Source organism: Pelecanus crispus, chromosome 5 (assembly GCF_030463565.1).
Source record: "Pelecanus crispus isolate bPelCri1 chromosome 5, bPelCri1.pri, whole genome shotgun sequence".
Lineage (NCBI taxonomy): Eukaryota > Metazoa > Chordata > Aves > Pelecaniformes > Pelecanidae > Pelecanus > Pelecanus crispus.
In genome coordinates, this window is record NC_134647.1 from 71,096,183 (window position 1) to 71,115,551 (window position 19,369).

Here is a 19,369-nt window from a genome sequence, read left to right on the forward strand (position 1 = left end):
GACTCTGTCTGGCGCTTATCTGGAAATACCAGGAATCTTACATAGCACTGATACCACGGCAGTTCCCAGACATTTATACACACCAGACAAGCACTTCATATCTCATTAGAGTTAACAATACTAAAAAAAAAGTGATACCCTTGCAGTGAAAATAATCTAAGTTACTTTAAATCTCTGAAGAATTTTCCCTACATACTTGTCTTCGAGGTTCAGGTTTTGTTTGGGTTTTTTTAAAGAAACATTCATTGGCTGAAAACAGTCACTACGGAAAGACAATATTATTCAAAGACTAATGGAAGTTGGATATATCAAATGCTTTGTAAGTACTGTAATAAACCCAGCATAACACCTGCAGCACCTCTCACTGCAGAGCCATGGCTGGCAGGACCACAGGCACCAGTGAAAGGCCAACTGACTTCAGCAGCAGCATTTTTTCATTTAAAATTCATTTGCTTTCAAAGAAACCTTAGTTGGCATTCAACAGAAACTTTTTAAAGCAATTTCCATCAAGCATTTTATTCAATTTCTAACAATGACTTATCTCTAACAATTTCAAAAATGAAATATGCACCAAAAGTATGATGCCATTTAGGCTGAATCTTTAGTCTTACTGTCAAAATAGCTTGTGTCATCCTCAGATTCCAACTGTGGGATGAATTCAGCTTTCTGCCGAAGTAATCCATTCCAGTCCAAATCTTTAAAGAACCGATGCTGTTTCACTTCAAAGGCACTACCTGAAATAAGTACCTTTTATTGCAGAGTATTTCTTTCAGCATTTGCATAACAAGAAAACCAAACCCTAAAAATATCAAGAGCCTAAGAGAATGTACCCCAAGTACATTTAAGTCACACATTTTTCCAGGAATTTTGAGAAACAACTTATCTGTTTACCAAAGTGGTGATGCAGGATAAAATCTGAACAAGATTTCCTCCTTCCCACCTCCTCTTCCTGTTTAATGACAACACATGACTAAACAGGCTGCAAGACAGCATCTGCTGTTACATTCCACAGCAAGTTGCAAGATTAAGAACTAATTAACATCTTAATTTAAAATTTCCAAACTCTAAATACCATCTTGATCATAGCTAAATAAAGAGAGCAAACTCAGAAAGGTACTTAGCATGAGTGTGGCTCCGTTCTCTTGAATAAACTCATCCATGTGCTTAAAACAAGGCAGGGGCTTACAAATCTTCCTGAATTAGTATCTTTTGTTATTAACCTCAGAAGCTTGGGTACCCAGAAGGAAAAACTAAGGATTATCTGTCTACTAGTGTATGCATTTTTTTTTCAAATGAAATTAATATTCATAAGAGATGCTACTGTCTTTTTAAAAAAGAGAATAGCAGAGGAAAAGAGATAAAAGGTTTGTTGAGTGCCAGAGGCACTATGAGATGCCAAGTGGAACAGCAGTCTCAGCATTACAGGTATGTAAGAAATCAAAAAAATCAGTCCATCAACTCATTTTATAAGGCAAGAAACTCTACATCTTTTCCATGACAGCAACATCTTTCAAGTACATGGATTTGAAGTAAAGAAGAACATGTGAAAACCATCTGATATCATTATTAATTCATGATCTATTCATCACCCTTGTGTGCACATATGTTAAGTTTGCTGAATACATGTGCCTTTTGGAATTGTTATATGTAAGTTTTTATTTTGTCCTTAAAGTGTAGTTTCCAATTGCAAATCCAAAATTAAATCAAATAAATCAAATCAATGAAACAGACAACCTGTGCCATGAAGCCACAGTGTTGCATAAATTATTTTAAAACAAGAACATAGCTAGAGATTATTTATGGTTATTTACTATCAGGAAATGAGAAGTGTTGACTTGTAAAATTTTAAATCCGATATTATAACACAGAAAGATTGACATAGGCACCTGACTTTGCCAAAGAGGCTTTGTTGTAGGTTTGGAGAATTCTACGGTCCAGGCCTCTGGGAATGGGAAAGTTCTCATTTATTTTATTACACCCAGGAGTTCACATCCATGTAGGGGATTAAGCCCCTAGTCAAAGAGAACTTCAAAGAAATCTGATTATACACTGTTCAAACAGAGACACAACCCTCAAGCCTTCAATGGAACAGCACAAATTTGAGAAGTTATGTTGCCAAGCTGACAGTGTTCCTTTCTTGTTTCCCAAACAAGACAGTCATATCTGCCTGACTCATGTACAATCTACACTAATTCTCAGAGCTTCATCACCCAGGATTCACTGAACCCAGTATAAACTGTTTCCCAGCTCTAGATAAGCATTTTTCAACATGGGTGGGTGTGCACCACTGGCAAGGTAGCTTCGTTTCCTGCTTCTGGCTAGTACTTTCCTACACACAAGGTTCCTACCTGTTCCCATTCTTTCCAGAGGATTTTGGCGGAGAAGCTTAGAAATGAGGTCTTGGGCATCTGGTGGCAGTGCATCATCACCTTCTGGCCAGGCAATTTCATCTGGGGACAAAAAGAGACTTGACATTTTCTACAAGCTTTACGACCAATTTGAATAACCATTCACATTCCTATACTGTAAAACGCAGTGTTCAGTACTGCCCCGGAATCGTAAACACCTTGAATTCAGCAGCTTGCATAGTTAATATAATTCAAGCATTGACATTTTCCAAAATGCATAAAATTCAGTGTCAGCTAAAGCTGCTGTCAATCCAAGCAGTGCTTGTGGAGAAAAAAAAGCATTAAGAACTCTATTAATAAAGTATGAAATGGGACTTCCATGACAATCCATAAACAATGACACTGACAATACTGCAGCTGTATCTCATGCCTGCACATTCCACGCTTGTTATACTTGGAACAGAGAGAACAATTCACAGGTAACAATTTCATGCATCATATTTAGTTCTTTGCTGAAATTTGCTTTTTACAAAGGACATTTGCCAAGTGTGTTAAAAATTTACTGTTTCAGAAAGCATTCCCAATAGGAAATGTTTTCACTGGCATATTCACTGAGAGAACACAAAGCAATCATTTGTCCAACTCCAGGCAGGAGATAGGTTTAAAAAGCCGCAAGACATGAAGGTACCGAGTACAACAGCTTCAATGTGTCTTGCTTAGAATTTTCTTTTTATTTTATTTATACAACAATTACTAATTGACTGACATTTGTAGCTACAGAAGCAATAACAAAAATCAGACTGAATTAGAACAGTTGGTGGCTGCTCCTTTCATATTCCCCATCATTTAAATTAAAAGACAGAACAGAAAAATCCCCAAATATTTTTCACCAATCGCACGAGGATTTGCGTGACTCCCACACTATGCACAAGGACAGAACTATCTACCAAGATGTTAAGCAACTCACCAACTTTCATAGCTGGAATCAGATGGATGCTAGTTTGACACAGAAAGATAAATACTTTAAAATTAAACCCCATTATTTTATACCTAGTCTTTCCTGACTAAACTGTGGATCCTCAATATTTTCAAGGTTTTACTTCACAGCACACTTCGAAACCCCTTCAGAACCAGAACAGAAACATACCACTGATCACTTGTCCAAACAGCTCTTCAGGTGTGTCCCCAAAGAAAGGAACGCAGCCGACTAGAAACTCGTACAGGATAACTCCCATGGCCCACCAGTCCACAGGCTTCCCATAGCCCTGGCGCAGGATCACTTCTGGTGCAATGTATTCCGGGGTCCCACAGACCTCGAGAGAAACACACAAGAAAGCAATAAACCTACGAATTGCCAAATTCACATCAAAGCTTATTTTTGTCTTTTTTTTCTTTCCCCCCTCAGAGCTTTACAAGGAAGTTATTAATGTTTTGCCACTAACCGCTCTATGCTGTGAACTGTGGAGCAAGAGTCTATATTTGAGGAACACATTACCTGCACAGAAATGATATCACATACTATGAAATGTACATAGTGGGGACATGGCAGCTAAGTAGTTCTTTGGTGCACATATAGTAAAGCATATGGGAAAAATGCATATTCTGTGTGTATAGGTCTGTCTGCTTGATAGATGTCTACTGGTACAGCTACAGCTATCAGGAACTGAGTTTTGACAAACCTCTCACAACTCTGTGCTAGCAGAATTTAGTTTCACAGATGCAGAGTTAGCAGCACAGCATGATTACATACTTCAGCATTTAAACTTGGGAGGTACAGCTGGCACAGACAATGGCTAAGGAAACCACACTGGAAGATCTGGGTTGCCTCGGGCTTAGAAGCAAAAACAATAACAAAACAGTTGTCTCCTGGTTTCAGCTGGGATAGAGTTAATTTTCTTCCTAGTAGCTGGCGTAGTGCTGTGTTTTGGATTTAGTTTGAGAATAACCTTGATAACACACGGATGTTTTAGTTGTTGCTAGGTACTGCTTACACTAGTCAAGGACTTTTCAGCTTCCCATGCTCTGCCAGGTGCACAACAAACTAGAAGGGGTTACAGCTAAGATAGTTGATCCAAACTGGCCAAAGGGCTATTCCATACCATATGGCATCATGCTCAGTATATAACCTGGGGGGACTTGGCCAGGGGGCAGCAATCGCTGCTCAGGGACTGGCTGGGCATCGTTGGCGGGTGGTGAGCAATTGCACTATGCATCACTTGTTTTGTGTATTATTATTATTATTATCCCTTCCTTTTCGGTTCTATTAAACTGTCTTTATCTCAACCCATGAATTTTACTTCTATTCTCTCCCGCATCCCACTGGGGAGGGGGAGAGTGAGCGAACAGCTGTGTGGTGTTTAGCTGCCTGCCGGGTTAAACCACAACAAGTTCTAAAAAATGTAACACTGCAAAGACCATGATCTAGTGACCAAAGAGAGTTCCTGCTAGAAAAAACATCATTACTCAGAAGCAAAGGAAGACAATACCACAGGATGATAATGAATTAACACTTGGCACAGCTAAAAAAGAAAACTCAGCTGCCATCCTAGGTATTTTCAGAAGAGAGAAGCATTTTTTAATCACATTATACAAGGCACTGATGAGCCTGCATCCAGAACAGTACAGTTCCTGTCAACTATGCCCAGGAAATATCAACTCGAGCTGAAAGAGGTGCATGGAAGAGCTATTCATTCATCAAAGGAAAATCTATCTTGATATCTAGAAGAAGTTAGCTGGTTAAGCCTAGCGAAATGAAGGCTAAGGAGAAAAATGACCCTTAGTAAATATCATGGGGATCAAAATCAATGTGTAAGCCATCAGACAAAATTACAAGAAGAAACGTATAGGAACTTGCCATGAACTTTCTAAGCACCAGAAGGGGGAGACTGTGGAACAACCTTCCAGGAAAATCCATGTTACATCCCTAAACCAACTTCTGTTCACACCTGCAGTGCTGCCTGGGCCACACTTTCAATATCCTAAACTAAGAGCTGAAGTGCATCACTCCAAAACAAGAAGTTGAAATAACAAACAATACCAATTTATGCACAAACACTAGAATGGAGTTGTATCTTTTCCTCCCATTCTACAACGCATAGCACAGCATCGAGGCAGAGGAGTGCTACAAACTCCTATTCTATCCCGAGACAGAATCCTGCATCTGATCTCATATCAAAAGACAAAATTTTTCAGCTTACCTGCTTGTCCAGGAATTCCCTGGTATCCTTCTCAATGTGTCCCTCATAAAGATTAGTTGTAAGACTCATCAACCCAATTTTAGACAGTCCAAAGTCTGTTAGTTTAATGTGACCCATGGAAGTTATCAGGAGACTAGAAAAAAGAGAATAAGCAAAATAATCCAACATTCAATTAATTGTTTCCCAAAAGCAATTTAAAAAAAAAAGAACACAAGATAATTCTAAGCAAGTTCTCAGTGTTACATCCCCATCAAACAACTGGAAGGAACCTCTTAGCAACTGAATATCACAGAGCCGCCAAGGCAACTAGAAATCAGACTACCTTGTGCCATAATTTCATCAGCGTAGCAACAGCTTTGAGATAAGACCTTCTTCCCACCCTTCCTCAGTGTCTATCTGGTTCTACATCTGTAGCAAGAGACTCTGTAAAATCTCCTACATGTCAGATGCCACTGAAGATCTCTACCGTCTCTAGCCCCCATGTCCTCTTGCCTATGGAGAAAGCCCTGAGGAACTGGTGGTCTCCCTCCAGCTTCTGAAGACCTAAAGACTTACTTATCAGGTTTTAGGTCACGGTGAACAATCCCATAATTATGTAGGTACTCCAACGCCAGAACAGTCTCAGCAAAATACATCCTCGCCATATCAACAGGTAGGGCACCAATGTTCTTGAGAAGCGTAGCACAATCACCTCCTAGAAAAAAAGTTGCAAATGTGGCACAGTGAAATGGCAAATATCAGTAAGAACGAACAGCTACGAGTCTACAATACTAGATTAGAGTAAGTTTCCTAAAGACTGTCTCTCTCAACCCTGTTAGCCTGAATTCTAAAGCTTCCTCTACACTCTGTCTTGAGCTTCAAATAAATATTAAGCTCGTAGAAAAATGGAGATCCATGTATGTTGGGCATGCTTGCTCAAGGACTGCACAGATGCCGTTTCCAAACTGTAAGCAAGCCTTGAAGAAAGAGCAGTTCATGACTGTTTGGCCTCTCTATAAATTTCTTTGCTTTCCACCACTGAGACATGTACTACTTCTGATATACAAGCTTCTTAAAATAGTAAGTAAACACCTCTACAACTACTAACTGGCTCTCCCTACACATAGAGAGGCAGCCATGCCTTTGGACACAGTGGTAGTCATGAAAATAAGTCTGTGGGCCCCTGATTCAAACTTCTTAAGGAATATTGGCCACACATTTCATTCGACCTTCATCTCTACTTGCACATAGGAATTAATATTAAAATTTATGTCAATACATCTGTTTTCATTCCACTCATTTACCTGAAAGAGCACTGATACAGTAACTACAAGCTTATTTCTCATAAACATTCAGCCAAGCAAGCCAGGCATAAGAAATTAATCCTATCCACCAGTGGAAATACATTGCTTACAATAAGATACAGTGATAAAATAAAATCAAATTATATTCCAAGGAATAAGCAAAGCAAACAAAAAAAACCCAGCATGAAATAGCACTGTATTTTAAAAAAAGGCTGCTAAAGAACAAAGACTGTGTTGCTTGTTGATGTTTCTTAACTTTCTTTTTCTAACTGTAGTGCCAAGTAAACGTGCTATGGATCTAGCCATGCCATCCCATAGGAGAGTGGGAGGATCTCTTTCCAACAAGGACTGGAAAGTTCATGCTGACTTCTGACCCCAGCAGTTTTCTACATGTGGCTTTACGTTTCCTCAGCTCCACCGCAGTCATGTTGTATTAGTCACAGGGATTCACAAATGGAGTATCTCCTTACGCTAAACTGTACTAGCGGTAGAATGACTCATTTCTCCAGCTCAGCCCAAGCAGTCTATACACTCCTCCCTAAAAGGGCATCACAACCTCCCCTGCGACAGCAGGGCTGACTGAGCTCACTTTCCATGAGGAAAGGACTAGCACACACATGAGCTGGTCTTCCTGGTTTTTGTGTTCAGAGCAGCGCATTGACCAGTCTTACACCCAAAAGTACACATTGTATTAATCACTCTGAAACGTCATCCTTTATGAAAAGACACACCGCATACACACTACACATCCATCCTATCTAAGGTCCCTTTACAGGTGTAGATAACGACAGCCATACCTTCCACATACTCCATAACCATGCACAGGTGGCGCTTGGTCTCAAAGGAGCAGAACATGCTGACCACAAAGGGGTTCTCAGCAAATGTCAAGATATCTCTCTCCACAAAAGCCTGCTGGATCTGATTTCTCAAAATTAGGTTCTGTTTGTTGATCTTCTTCATGGCAAAACGTTGACGGGTGGTCTTGTGTCGCACCAAATACACCGCTCTAGAAAACCACACACCAAGGGGAAAAATTCCATTTTCAGTTCAAACTGTTTTGGTTTTTTTTAAAAACAGTGATGGTAACTGTTTTGGATGGATCCTGACAGACCTATCTGTGACTCCATAAAATCCCATCTCAGTGCTAAGCTCCTCTGGAAAAGAAGGAACCTCGTGATGCTTCCTTCCAAAAGCTACTCTGCCTTCTTGAATTAAACAGCATTTTCACTGATGTGACTAACAAAGAGGTGTTTCAGACTCAAATGTCACAAAATTCCTTAAGCATCACTGCAGAGACATGTACTTTTCAACACTACAGTCACCATTTCACTTAAAAAAATTGTCCAAAACATATGGAATCAGCACGATTTCTTTCCAAGCTCCATAAAATTAATTTGATGCAACACTGTCACTGGGGATTTCCTTCAGTAAAGTATCTCTTACATTTCTATCATTTGCAGATCATGAGATTCCTGCACATTAATAATACAGTTTGCAAATAAAATTTTCATCCAGTTTGCCTTCCTTATTGAATCAGCACTTGTTTCCTTTTCTCTGGAGTATATTACATTTAACATGGTATTGTGTCTCAACAGCAGCTGACTATAAAATACACCCAGGATAAAGACAGATACGAGTAACAGCAAAACTACCACCTCTCTCTCCCCTTTTTACAAAGTTACACTTCAATCATGGGGCTTGTGCAGAAGTATGACTGAAAAGATATAAAATCTTCTTGTCTAATAATATGGCTCTTCCACATGCTCCATTGTGTCTTCACTGACTGAAAAATACACTTACACTTCTTCCACATATAATTTTTAAAAAATGAGTTGCTGTTAACTAAGCACCCACTTCAACAAAACACTCGAGCACATGCTCAAGTTTTGCTGTTATGACCTACTGAATATCACTGCTTTTCAGTTACAGCCTAATGACTATCACTGGTAAGGATTGATGAACTGCAAAGAGTCAGGAACCATCTTTAAAATTCTGGATAGCTTTGTATGAGCAGTTAAAATTTTAACTGACCAACTTCATTCTGGATTCTTCAATGGATAATAAAATCTAATAGCATTTTTACTGTATTCCTTCTCACAGTAGATTTGCTACAATGTAATTTTAGCATTTCTTTTAGTATTTCAAGTGCTCACAAACAGCCACATATGTTACATATATAATCGGAATACATGGAAGAATGGCAAAGCATTAACTACTTCTCCCTCAATAGTCTTGCTGTTTCAATGAATCATCAACAACATTTGCAACTACAGAATTTTACCCCCACTCATTTAGCCTTTAAACAAACACAAATCACAGGTCTTAACCAGACAGCATGAAAGGAAATACAGACTGCCTTGCTAAGCAGTAAGGAAATGGGTGCAAAATAATTTTCTCAGACTCACGGAACTACTTTTTTTTACTATTACTTAGGAAATCTCATAATAAACTAAGTGACAATATTTCCCCTAGAGACAAAATTTAGGGAAAATGTTTTTGTCATCTCAAGCTAAGGTTCTGCAGTGTCTATATTTTACCTACCTACCATAAAGAAACTGCAGAAACAGTTACTGGAAAAACAGGCTTGAGGTCACAGCTAGGAAGGGCTTCAGAAAACTTGCACCACAGAGGGATTAGGAATATCATATTCTGAAAGGTTTAAGGTAGGGCAACTAATTTTCCTGAGCTGCAACCTGTGTGCAAGTTCAGCGCAATGTAAGGACTCCACAGCTAGGAACTATGTCCAGGTAAAGGAGCTGTTGTCTAAGAAACCCCAAGAACGTGCAAGAAATGGCATCTCCCAGAAGAATGCAGCAGACATCACAAGTGTGGAACCTCTGTAAGACCCAAGCAAAATTAATTTATGCTTTGGACTCAACAAAACCCAGTTATTCGCCAAACTTTGCTATAGCCCTTCCCAAGGTAGGACAATAATAGTATTCTCTTCTAAAGCAAAATCTAAAAGCCTTACCCATAAGCACCATTACTGATCAGTTTAATAGTTTCAAACTCTTCTTCAGATGGAGTTTTCTTTGACTGGACAGAGGCCCCACGGCTCTGGGGAAAGACAACAAGAAAATGGAAATCAGGAGCCGGAATGACTTCATTCTATACGTCACTTTTTTGTCCTTTTCTTCTTTAAGCAGCATTCACCCGAACTCAATCCATTTCTAAACCTCTGGAGTCCTCAGCTTTAGGATAACTGCCTGTATTCCTAGGTCCCTTGTAGATTTTCTCCACAAATACTAGCACAAAAAGACAGTGGACCTTAAGATTCGGGCCTTTCCCCAACACTACATTTTTAAAAAAAACATAAAATAAACAACTAAGGATCTTTGAAACCTAATGAGTTATATAGTTAAATACTTCTAACAGTCTGTTACTAAAGTCGACTCTCTTCACTACCCATCACATTTTACAAATGCAGATATAAAGAATTTCTCCAATTATTTTTGCTTGTGACTGTAAAAAAAAAAAATAACAAAACCTGATGATAATGCCTGTTTGCAACTTTTAAGCGTTTCACCACCACAGCATAGATTTCCACATTTTCGAGTGTATACTCTAATTTTAACAGACGCTTTTAAATGTTAGCACTTTTTTTTTTAATTGAAATTACTCTGCATGATAATTAATTCTTTACTGTAGACTACCTCTTTCCAGAGGAAAAAAAAAAAAAAAAAAGCGCTAGACAGAGTGAGTGTATTACTGGTTTACCTCGACTGAATCATCTGTCTCAGGAGTGTCTGGGCTGTCATAGCTATTCAGCTGGGCCATTTCTGAAAAGAAAGAGGAACGATTACTCCTAATGATCTCAATCAAACACTATTCTCTTTGTTTATACAAGATAAACATGATTTTAAAAGGTGCTTGTAGATGACAAAGGACATTTTTCCCTTCTGTAAAAAGTCACCCCAATTATACAGTGATAACCTTTAACATCTTTTAAACTGTAGGCAGTATTTTTTACAAAGATAAATAATATAATATAATTAATTGTTTTAATTTCAGCCTGACTTATTCTAGGTGGTTCTATAATAAGTAAAAGCAATAAATGCAGCTTTGGGGAAACCACTAGCTAGTTAATATTAAAACCTATTCCATGCATATATGTCTGAATATAGCCTGGTGGCACCTCTGTACTCCAGAAAAGAAAAAGAATTACATTTCAAACAACCTGTCTCTATGAAATGTGTCTGATTCTGCAAAATGCTGAGCAGCGGCAAACTGGGAGAGAGTCAGTTAGTTTAGGCTACTCAGCTGTCTTAGGAGATGCTATAAACTTTGCAAAACCAAATCCTACATTAACTATTAGTCTCTGCACAGACATCATTGACATTTCTGGGTGCCCTCCTTACAGAAAGGAAATAAGGCACCTTGACATCTCCGCACATTTCTAAAGAAAATTTGACTTTAGTAAGGGGAATTAGTGATGGAAAGGTTCTCTCCCATGACAGGGATCAAAGGAAATTTCCCTTTAATGTCAGATTTCAACAAATGCTATTAAATTGCATTTAGCAATCCTTGGTAGAAATTTTCCCGAAGAGCTCTTCACTTGAAGTCAACCTGTCACCGTCATTCTGGTAAACAGCACAGAAGTTAAACTAGTCCTATCCAGACTACTAATTTATGCTAAAATTATGCTCTCCTGAGAAAACAAAAAGTACGGTTCAATCACTGAAATATTCCACAGTAAATTCCAGTCTCTGTTACACTTTCTATTGTTGCTGAGCAAGCCGTACATGCTCATAAAACTTGTCATAGGAGAAGAGGTTCAGCTAGCAAAGTGCCAGGCAGAAATATTAACTCACAAATTCCAAAGTTAAGATCTTCTGGGCCTCTGTATGTTTACAGCATATTCAAATTACCATATGCAATTCTGGGACCTAGCAGAAAAGCTGTTACTTTCTTCTAAAGCATTACTCTCTTTGGTTTCACTGCTATGCAAGATGTAAAAATACAATCTCATATTCACCTAAAAATTCACACTGGTTCCGGTTTCTCATGGCAAATCACAACAAATACAACTTTTCCCAGAGAGGACAACAAAGTGGGATGACAAGATACTTTCCAACCAGGCCACCAGCAGGCAGATCAGAAAAATAACGGGGAAATTTACTTTTACTGTCTAACAGCACAGAGAAAACAGTTAAATCATAAAGCCATTTCCTAACATTGTTTCAGCTATAATACAGGGAGACATTATTAACACCATAAGTAAAGAACTGTCACTGCTGATGTGCAGTCCTCACCCAAGCAATGCTCCTTTGAGACATGGGGCTGGAAAGGACAGGCTAGAATTTGACAGCAAACAGGAAAATAAGGAAAAACGGCCTAGAAATTAAACCAATAAAATAAAAGCCTCCTTCAGTTATGTTGCGACCAGAGATCTGGTTATCCTTTCAGTAGTTTGGAGAGTACAAAACAAGAGCTCTCACCCTCCAGGGGATCCCTGGTGAGTCCCAGCTGGCTGATAATATAACGAGGAATGTCGCATTTAATTCCTTGCCCTTCCTTGGCATGGCCTTCTGCAGCTTCTAACAAATGGTAGAACTCTTCAGGATCAAACTCCTACAGCAAAGTAGTGAGAGAGACAGAGAGAGGTAAATGATTCAGCTTTACAATTAGGTAAAAGGTTTCTCTCCCATACAGGAGATTCCTCAGAAACATCCAAAGTTAATTCTGGGCTCAGCAGTGATGCAAAACATTTGCAGTTACAACAAGCATGTCAATGTGTTCCACTCTGCTCTCCAAAAATGACAGACATTTACAGCTTGCAGGATGTCCACCGGCTTAGATCTGCAAATCAAAATAGGACAAGGACTGTAGGGACTTTTTGTGAACCAGAACCAGACTACCAGATAATATGGTCATGATAACGTAGGCACCAACGTGGACACACCTCCCAATTTTCTCACATTGAGATGTGCCATGGAAAGGTCTGTGATGAGGACTGAGGTGCTACCTTCTGCCACCTCCGTCTGACAGGTCAGTTAAGCCAGTATAAACCTCTCCTGCTTTCAAATGACACTTCTGATCAAACCATACACCCACGCAAATCTGTAACTGTCCCAACCTTAGTAATTACTAGTAAAATTATTAATAAAACATAAATTGCTATTTTATCAGCAGAGATTTCACTTTCTATGTAAGAAATACTGCTGCAGTATTTCTTGTACTATACAGTACAGGATCATCTTATCAACTCAGTGTTGGTGTATATGATCTTTAAGGCAAGAAGAGGTTATAAGAAGGTGTGATCTCTTTTACTAGCCTAAGAGATACAGTTGGAAATAAAAGGCAAGCTTTTGGCAGCAGGAGCACTCAGCTTAGAAGCAAGTTCACTAGTTAACTTTAACTCTCCCCTACAAACCTCATCATTCACCAGCAATGAGCAGCTTTGCCAAGACTGTTCAAAAATTTTCTAGTGAAATGGGAGCATACAAGGGGAAGAGTTACAGCATACAGCTGCGAGGGCATCAGAAAAGAACTGACGTGAGTGTGCTCAGCAGCATAAGAGAAAAGAGAGCACAGAACTGCAAACAAGAAAAACAAATACAATGATGTAAAGATATTTGAATGGTTTGAGAAACAGAGAAAAGAAATGCTTTTTCTCGACTGCTTTAAGCAATGATGCTTAGATACATGCTGTCACCAAAGACAGCAACAATGCAATAAAGTAAGTTCCTTCCTAACTCCTCTGGAAAAGGGTTCATCAGAATCCTCTACCTCAGAATTGGCAGAGAGCAGGAGCCAGACCAAAGATGACCACGGGAGAGAGGCGATCAACTAGAAACATTCAAGGTCAGGTTGGATGGAGCTCTGAGCAACCTGATCTAGTTAAAGGTGTCCCTGCTTACTGCAGGGGGGTTGGGCTAGATGATCTCTAAAGGTCCCTTCCAACCCAAAGCATTCTATGATTCCATGATTCTGTGAACAGTACTGTACTACTGAAAGAGAAGGTGGAGTCAAGGAAGGACTCTTCAAGACACAATGGTAGGTCATTTATTGGTGAGTGAAGGACAGAAGAAAAAAAGCCTGGTGACTTCAAAAAATTCAAACATACAAAAAATTAAGAAGTTAAACAAGGTCGAATTCTGTCGTCTTTTTAGTAGATTTATTTAATCTTCTGAATACAGTTTTACTGAAATGGAGAAGAATGATACCTACTAAGCAGAGGCAAATGCTACGGAAAAATAATCTGAAAAAAGAATAAATTACATACTTTTTCCCAAAAGATGGTTTCAGTGATGCACAAAACACATTATTATTTTCCTGAAGCCCCAGAGGCTCAGTCCATGAATAAACATTTCACAGTCCAACAGGTAATACAAGGACTGAAGCCAAATAACTGAAGTTTAAAATACTTAAATGCTTTCACCTCCATTAAAACAATCACAACCATCACAACCACTGCCTATGTGGTCAGTTACTTCATTTACAAGGAAGAAATAAGAATGAGCTGTGTTACTAAAATTAACATTAATATTAAATCTCAGCATATTCGTCTATAAGTTCACAAACAATGAAGCTAGAGGTTAAATTAATGTTAAAAATGTTAAATATATTAAAAAAAAGAAATGTAGTTCTCAAGCTACTTAAATGGTAGACTACCCATTGCTATATTTCTCATTCTTTTAAAGGATAAAAGGGACATTAATACTTAAGTCTTATGTCAGCAGGATAAAATATATATATGGACAAAATTGCTAGAAAGGCAATCAGATTAAATAAACAGGAAAAACTAATATGCAGATACAAATATTATTTTTATGCTTTGAAGTCTAGCCACCTCATCGTCAAGGTTGCCACTACATGCTTTGGAGTTCATTACTCAAATTTCAACGACTTTATGGCTTCCACCTGCTACCACTCACTTTGCAGAACATCAGGTGCAAGAAGACACTGGAGGAACCTGGAGACCTATTGATTTGCAGCTAAAAGCAGTCTTGAGTTTGGATCTGCTTGTGGGTATAGAGATGGGTTCACAAAACTTAGTGAGCTTTTATGCCTTCCTAGGTGATGTGTTACTAGTAGAGTGTACTCAAGCATAAATGACAATGGTGAATGCAGCAAATACAAATACAATAAGCTTAAATTTAGTTGCTTTCTTCATTGTCTTCACTTCCAAAGGATATTTTGAATAAGTGCTAAAAGATAACTGGAGTCACAAAAGTCCTCTAAATCACAAAAATAGTTTTGAAAGCCAAAGAATTTCCAGTCTGAATGGAGTTGTGTCCAGGATTTTCAATGTAATGTAGTGGAGACTTCTTGAATAAGTAAGTGTAGGCATCTGTCTTTCTAGTTGTGTGCCCCACCTCTTCATCACTGACAACAGTTGTATTTGAGCTATAGGGTCACAGCAAAGCAATCCATCTGACAGTCATGGAGGAGGAATAAGGGAACCCTCCAAAGTTTACTGGTGTTTTCATCAATACCTCAGCAGATGTTTTCAGAAGCTGATATCCTGGGAAAGGCCGGACACTGCTGTCTACCTTGTCAAAGAAAGCTCTGCAAAACTCAATTAACTGCTAGTGACTCCAGCGATAAAAGTCACCCCTGTGCACACTGCCCGCAATGTGCTTCAAATGTTAACCGTACATCTATATCCAGCCACAGATTCCTAATTTAGCCAACTCCTTTAATGTCTCAATCAGAAGTAGCTTCTTTGTCATTTTTATGTCCAGAAAGAACCATTACATTGTGAGCTTCGACCTCTCATGTAACACAAGCCAAGGAATTTCATCCTGCTATTCCATATGTTTCCACTGTAAGTTTGTGACACCTTCTCCAACCCTCAAACAATTTTTTGTGACTCTTCCCTACCACTCACCAATTTTTCAACATCCTTTTGAAATAGTGTCACAGAACTGACCCCTATACCAAATAACCACCACACCATTGGGGACACCAGAGGCCTGAACACCTCTTTCCATATATATTCAAGACTGTATTAGCCCTCTTGCTGTGGCATCACAGTGAGAATGTATGTTCAGGTTACATAAATATTTTTGGAGTCGTATGACTTCAGGACACAGTGACCTATTTCATTGCGATGGCCTACACTCTGTTCACCATTTCCTAGAGTTCAATAAAAGAATACGTTCTTATTAGCCAGAATAAGTTGTTAGAAAAACAATGAGACTTGCTTTTCCATATATTCCAAAAACATTCAAAAGGATTTTAACCACAGGCTTCCAAATCTGCTTGGATCTCTCACTGGCCTGTCCCTCTGTGTTCACAGCTGGAAAACCCAACATCCGTTTTCTCTGCAATTCTGGGTCTACAGTAAGAGTTTGAGACGAAGAGCCCAAACACCATTTATATGATGGAAGGGAACTTCTTAGTTTAGTCTAGTCTACCCTTGATTGGTTTAGGTGGGCTTGGTAGTGTAGGTTAATGGTTGGACTGGATGATCTTAAAGGTCTTTTCCAACCTAGATGATTCTATGATTCTATGATTCTTCCTTAGACACAGTTTTCTTAGCCTGGCTCTCTGGGCACCATATGCACATCATACATTTACACAGTCTTCACTGTACCTACTAACAACAGGAGGAAAATCAGGTGGCATCAAGTAGCATGAAATGATGTCAACAGCTACATCTGGCCCCTCAGCCATAAACTTTATACTAAAATATAATTTAGCTGCCGTTGCAGCTCACACTTCAAGGGAAAGATACTTCTATATCAATGCAAAAGATACTTAGTACTTCTTTTTCTGAAATATTGATTTATTTTTCATCAATGTTTTTATGAGAACTTAAAGCTTTCTCTTGAAGGCTTTGTGTTCCTTATCTCCTTAAACACACATCAGACTCTTTAGACCATACACGTACTCTCCCAAGGACCAAACTTACCAGGCACTCAAGCAGCCGAGCTGGTCGTGCAATGATAATCATCAGCTTCTTCACAAGTTGGGTAACGAAGGCAACTTCGGAGCTCTCGGATCGCTCGTGGGCCTGTGGAGAGCAGAACATCACATTATGGTCTTAGCAGTGAACTCTTCATTATCATATGTCAAATGCTGAATGCAGAGCAATCACCAACTCAGAAACTGTAATTCGGCAGCAAAGGCATGATTGAGTCAGGGCACGCAATGATCTCAGCTCATTCAAGGATGCCAAGTTACGTAGAGCTTTTCCATTACAACTTACTCCTTTTATCATGCAAGAGATATTTCAAAAGTTCTATTTGCATTATATCACCTATCAATTATATTAGAAATCATGTGGGTTTTTTATTTTATTTTTTAAAATGAAAATAGGAATACTAATTTTTTCAGTATTTTACCTTCCACACAATACTGACATCCAGACAATTACTAACAGCCATACATATTTCTAGGCTTTACTTTCAGCTAGAATTTGAACTACTTCTGCTCATCTTTCTGCAAGAAAAACCTAAACTTTAGTTTCTCTTTATTTATTTTTATAAATCCTGCTGACCAACTACAGCACTGTATTGTATGCTATGTAAGACCAAGCACATAAGCAAAGCAAAGAGCACACAGAAACCTAATTGGGAGAATTTACTCTTGTCCACCCCCTTTACTTCAGCAGATTTCAGTATAAATTCAAGGCTTAGTTTCAAGGGGGGGGTGTGGGGGTGGTGGTGACAGGGTGTCTATAACAATAAACACACTAAAACAAATGTAAAAAAAAAACCCACTAAAGACAAATTTGAACATCGCCCCCAAATCGCTCTTCTTTTGCTCAAGTACAAAATGGTTACATTATGAGTCCTGAAGCACAAATGAAACAGTATTTCATTGCAGGGTGATAAAAAGATGGTTCCAATAACATGTAAAAACTCCGAAACAAAGTATAGCTATTTTTTCCCCAAGGTCTGAAAATTAGGCTTTAGCAGAGCCACAGATTTAAAGTCCAGAACTTAACCCATGAGCTTATGCTGGCAATGAGCCAGTTGCTTATAGGAATGATATTTTACCAACAAGGATGTAAGCAGCAAGAAACTAAAAGGTTCATTTAGCGTTGTTCATTATCACTGTCTAAGAAAAAGACATATATGGGTGAGAAGTCAAATCACACTGGTGATCACCTAAAAGAACAATAAAAAGCACAGGGAAGCAGAATTTCAGAGCTAGAAACACACAGGCAGCATTTTAAATAAGATATCCCTGATATTTTGTTACCAAACAAAAAAACAAACAAACAAAAGAGTTCATTATTTCTCATTTTGACACAGGTCAGAATAAGAAATGCTATTTGTTTACTTCAGCACTGATAAGCTAGGGCTAGAATTTTAACCTTGAAGAAAATGATGTAACTGCTAGTTCATTATCTAAAAAGAACATCAGAGATGCTTCCTGGCTATAGAGCCTTATAAAGAAGATTATTTTGAAAGCATTGAAATAAGCTGCGATTTTTTCTAACTAAAAGGTATTTTCTAATTATAAAATAGAAAATAATCAAAATGAAGATTATTAGTATTCACTCCGTATTCCCTAATGCATTACGCGAACTTACGAGTTAAAATACGAATTCTAGAAAGAAATGAATGCTTTCATATTTGAAAAGCCATTCCAGATCACCAGGGGTTAGCTGTGTTGAAATGAATAAATAAAACATCAACAACTTTGTATTACTTGAAATATGAGTCATGCAATTGGAAAGTCCTTTCCCCCCCCACGTAAGTTATATTATGCAAAAAATAATAATTCATCTTTTTGCATCCATTTATACTGCTGAAGCAAACTTATTCTTTCAAATCAAGTCCTTTTGTTTTCTCCTTTTGTCATCTACAACAATTTACGCAAAATAATTTTTAAAATCTAACTAATTTATTCAGGTGTCTGTTTTGAAAATGAAAAGCTAGACTACCACTGCCAAATGCTACAGAAAAGCAAAAGGAAGAAAAAGGACTACAAAAATCAAACACAACTTGTAACAGCCACTCAGCCATCATCTCTGCACAGCGCTGCTCTTCCAAGATCCTCAGTAAAACTGCCTCTTCTTGTTTCCTTCTCACGCAGGACAGCCCGGCCATCCCTACAGACGTCTTGTTTACAATCTGTCCCAAGGACAGTATCTGGAAACCAGAGGGTTATATAGCCAGGCACTGCCTGCTGCTTCCATGTGCCTTGGTATGAGGCGTGCCATCTAATTAGCAGTTCCCAATGACGACACGCTTGTCTGGAGGTTGCTGGTGGCATTTCAGGGTTTCCCCCCCCCTCCGCCTCCCGAGGGGAGGAGGGAGAAGCTATAGGGGTTGTGGGTAGAGGCTGATGCCATTCCTACACACATTGCCAGGGACACGCGTACAGGAGGTAGCCACGGGTAATTTACAAACCGATTCCCTTATCTGAAAGACCCATCCGTCACTAACTGTAGCTGCTGGGGCATGAAATTAAAATCACTGTCCTCCCCTGGGGTTCAGCAGGACCAATAACTAGGATATGCAAGTCACAATGCTGTAATTGAGCTAATATACTGATGGAAGCCAAAACAATAGACCTGCAATGCCAAGAACCAATAAATTTACGCTCAGGCTTGTGTTAAGAAAGCAATCCCAATCAGAAT

General features: G+C 38.8%; 1 protein-coding gene across 3 annotated transcripts in view; it reads right to left on the bottom strand.

Moving 5' to 3' along the window:
- The window catches only part of MAST2 (microtubule associated serine/threonine kinase 2), a 194,452-nt gene that overhangs the window by 16,472 nt on the left and 158,611 nt on the right, over positions 1–19,369 (bottom strand). For 2 of the 3 annotated variants that reach the window (XM_075710859.1, XM_075710860.1), the window contains 10 exons: positions 16,688–16,789; positions 12,267–12,399; positions 10,546–10,607; positions 9,800–9,885; positions 7,626–7,834; positions 6,101–6,239; positions 5,546–5,678; positions 3,496–3,661; positions 2,349–2,450; positions 612–734 (listed from right to left, as the gene is read on the bottom strand). In XM_075710859.1, coding sequence (XP_075566974.1) covers positions 612–734; positions 2,349–2,450; positions 3,496–3,661; positions 5,546–5,678; positions 6,101–6,239; positions 7,626–7,834; positions 9,800–9,885; positions 10,546–10,607; positions 12,267–12,399; positions 16,688–16,789 — 1,255 coding nt within the window. Of the gene's footprint in view, positions 1–611; positions 735–2,348; positions 2,451–3,495; positions 3,662–5,545; positions 5,679–6,100; positions 6,240–7,625; positions 7,835–9,799; positions 9,886–10,545; positions 10,608–12,266; positions 12,400–16,687; positions 16,790–18,731; positions 18,879–19,369 lie in introns of all 3 variants that reach the window. The other variant, XM_075710861.1, reaches the window with a different exon arrangement.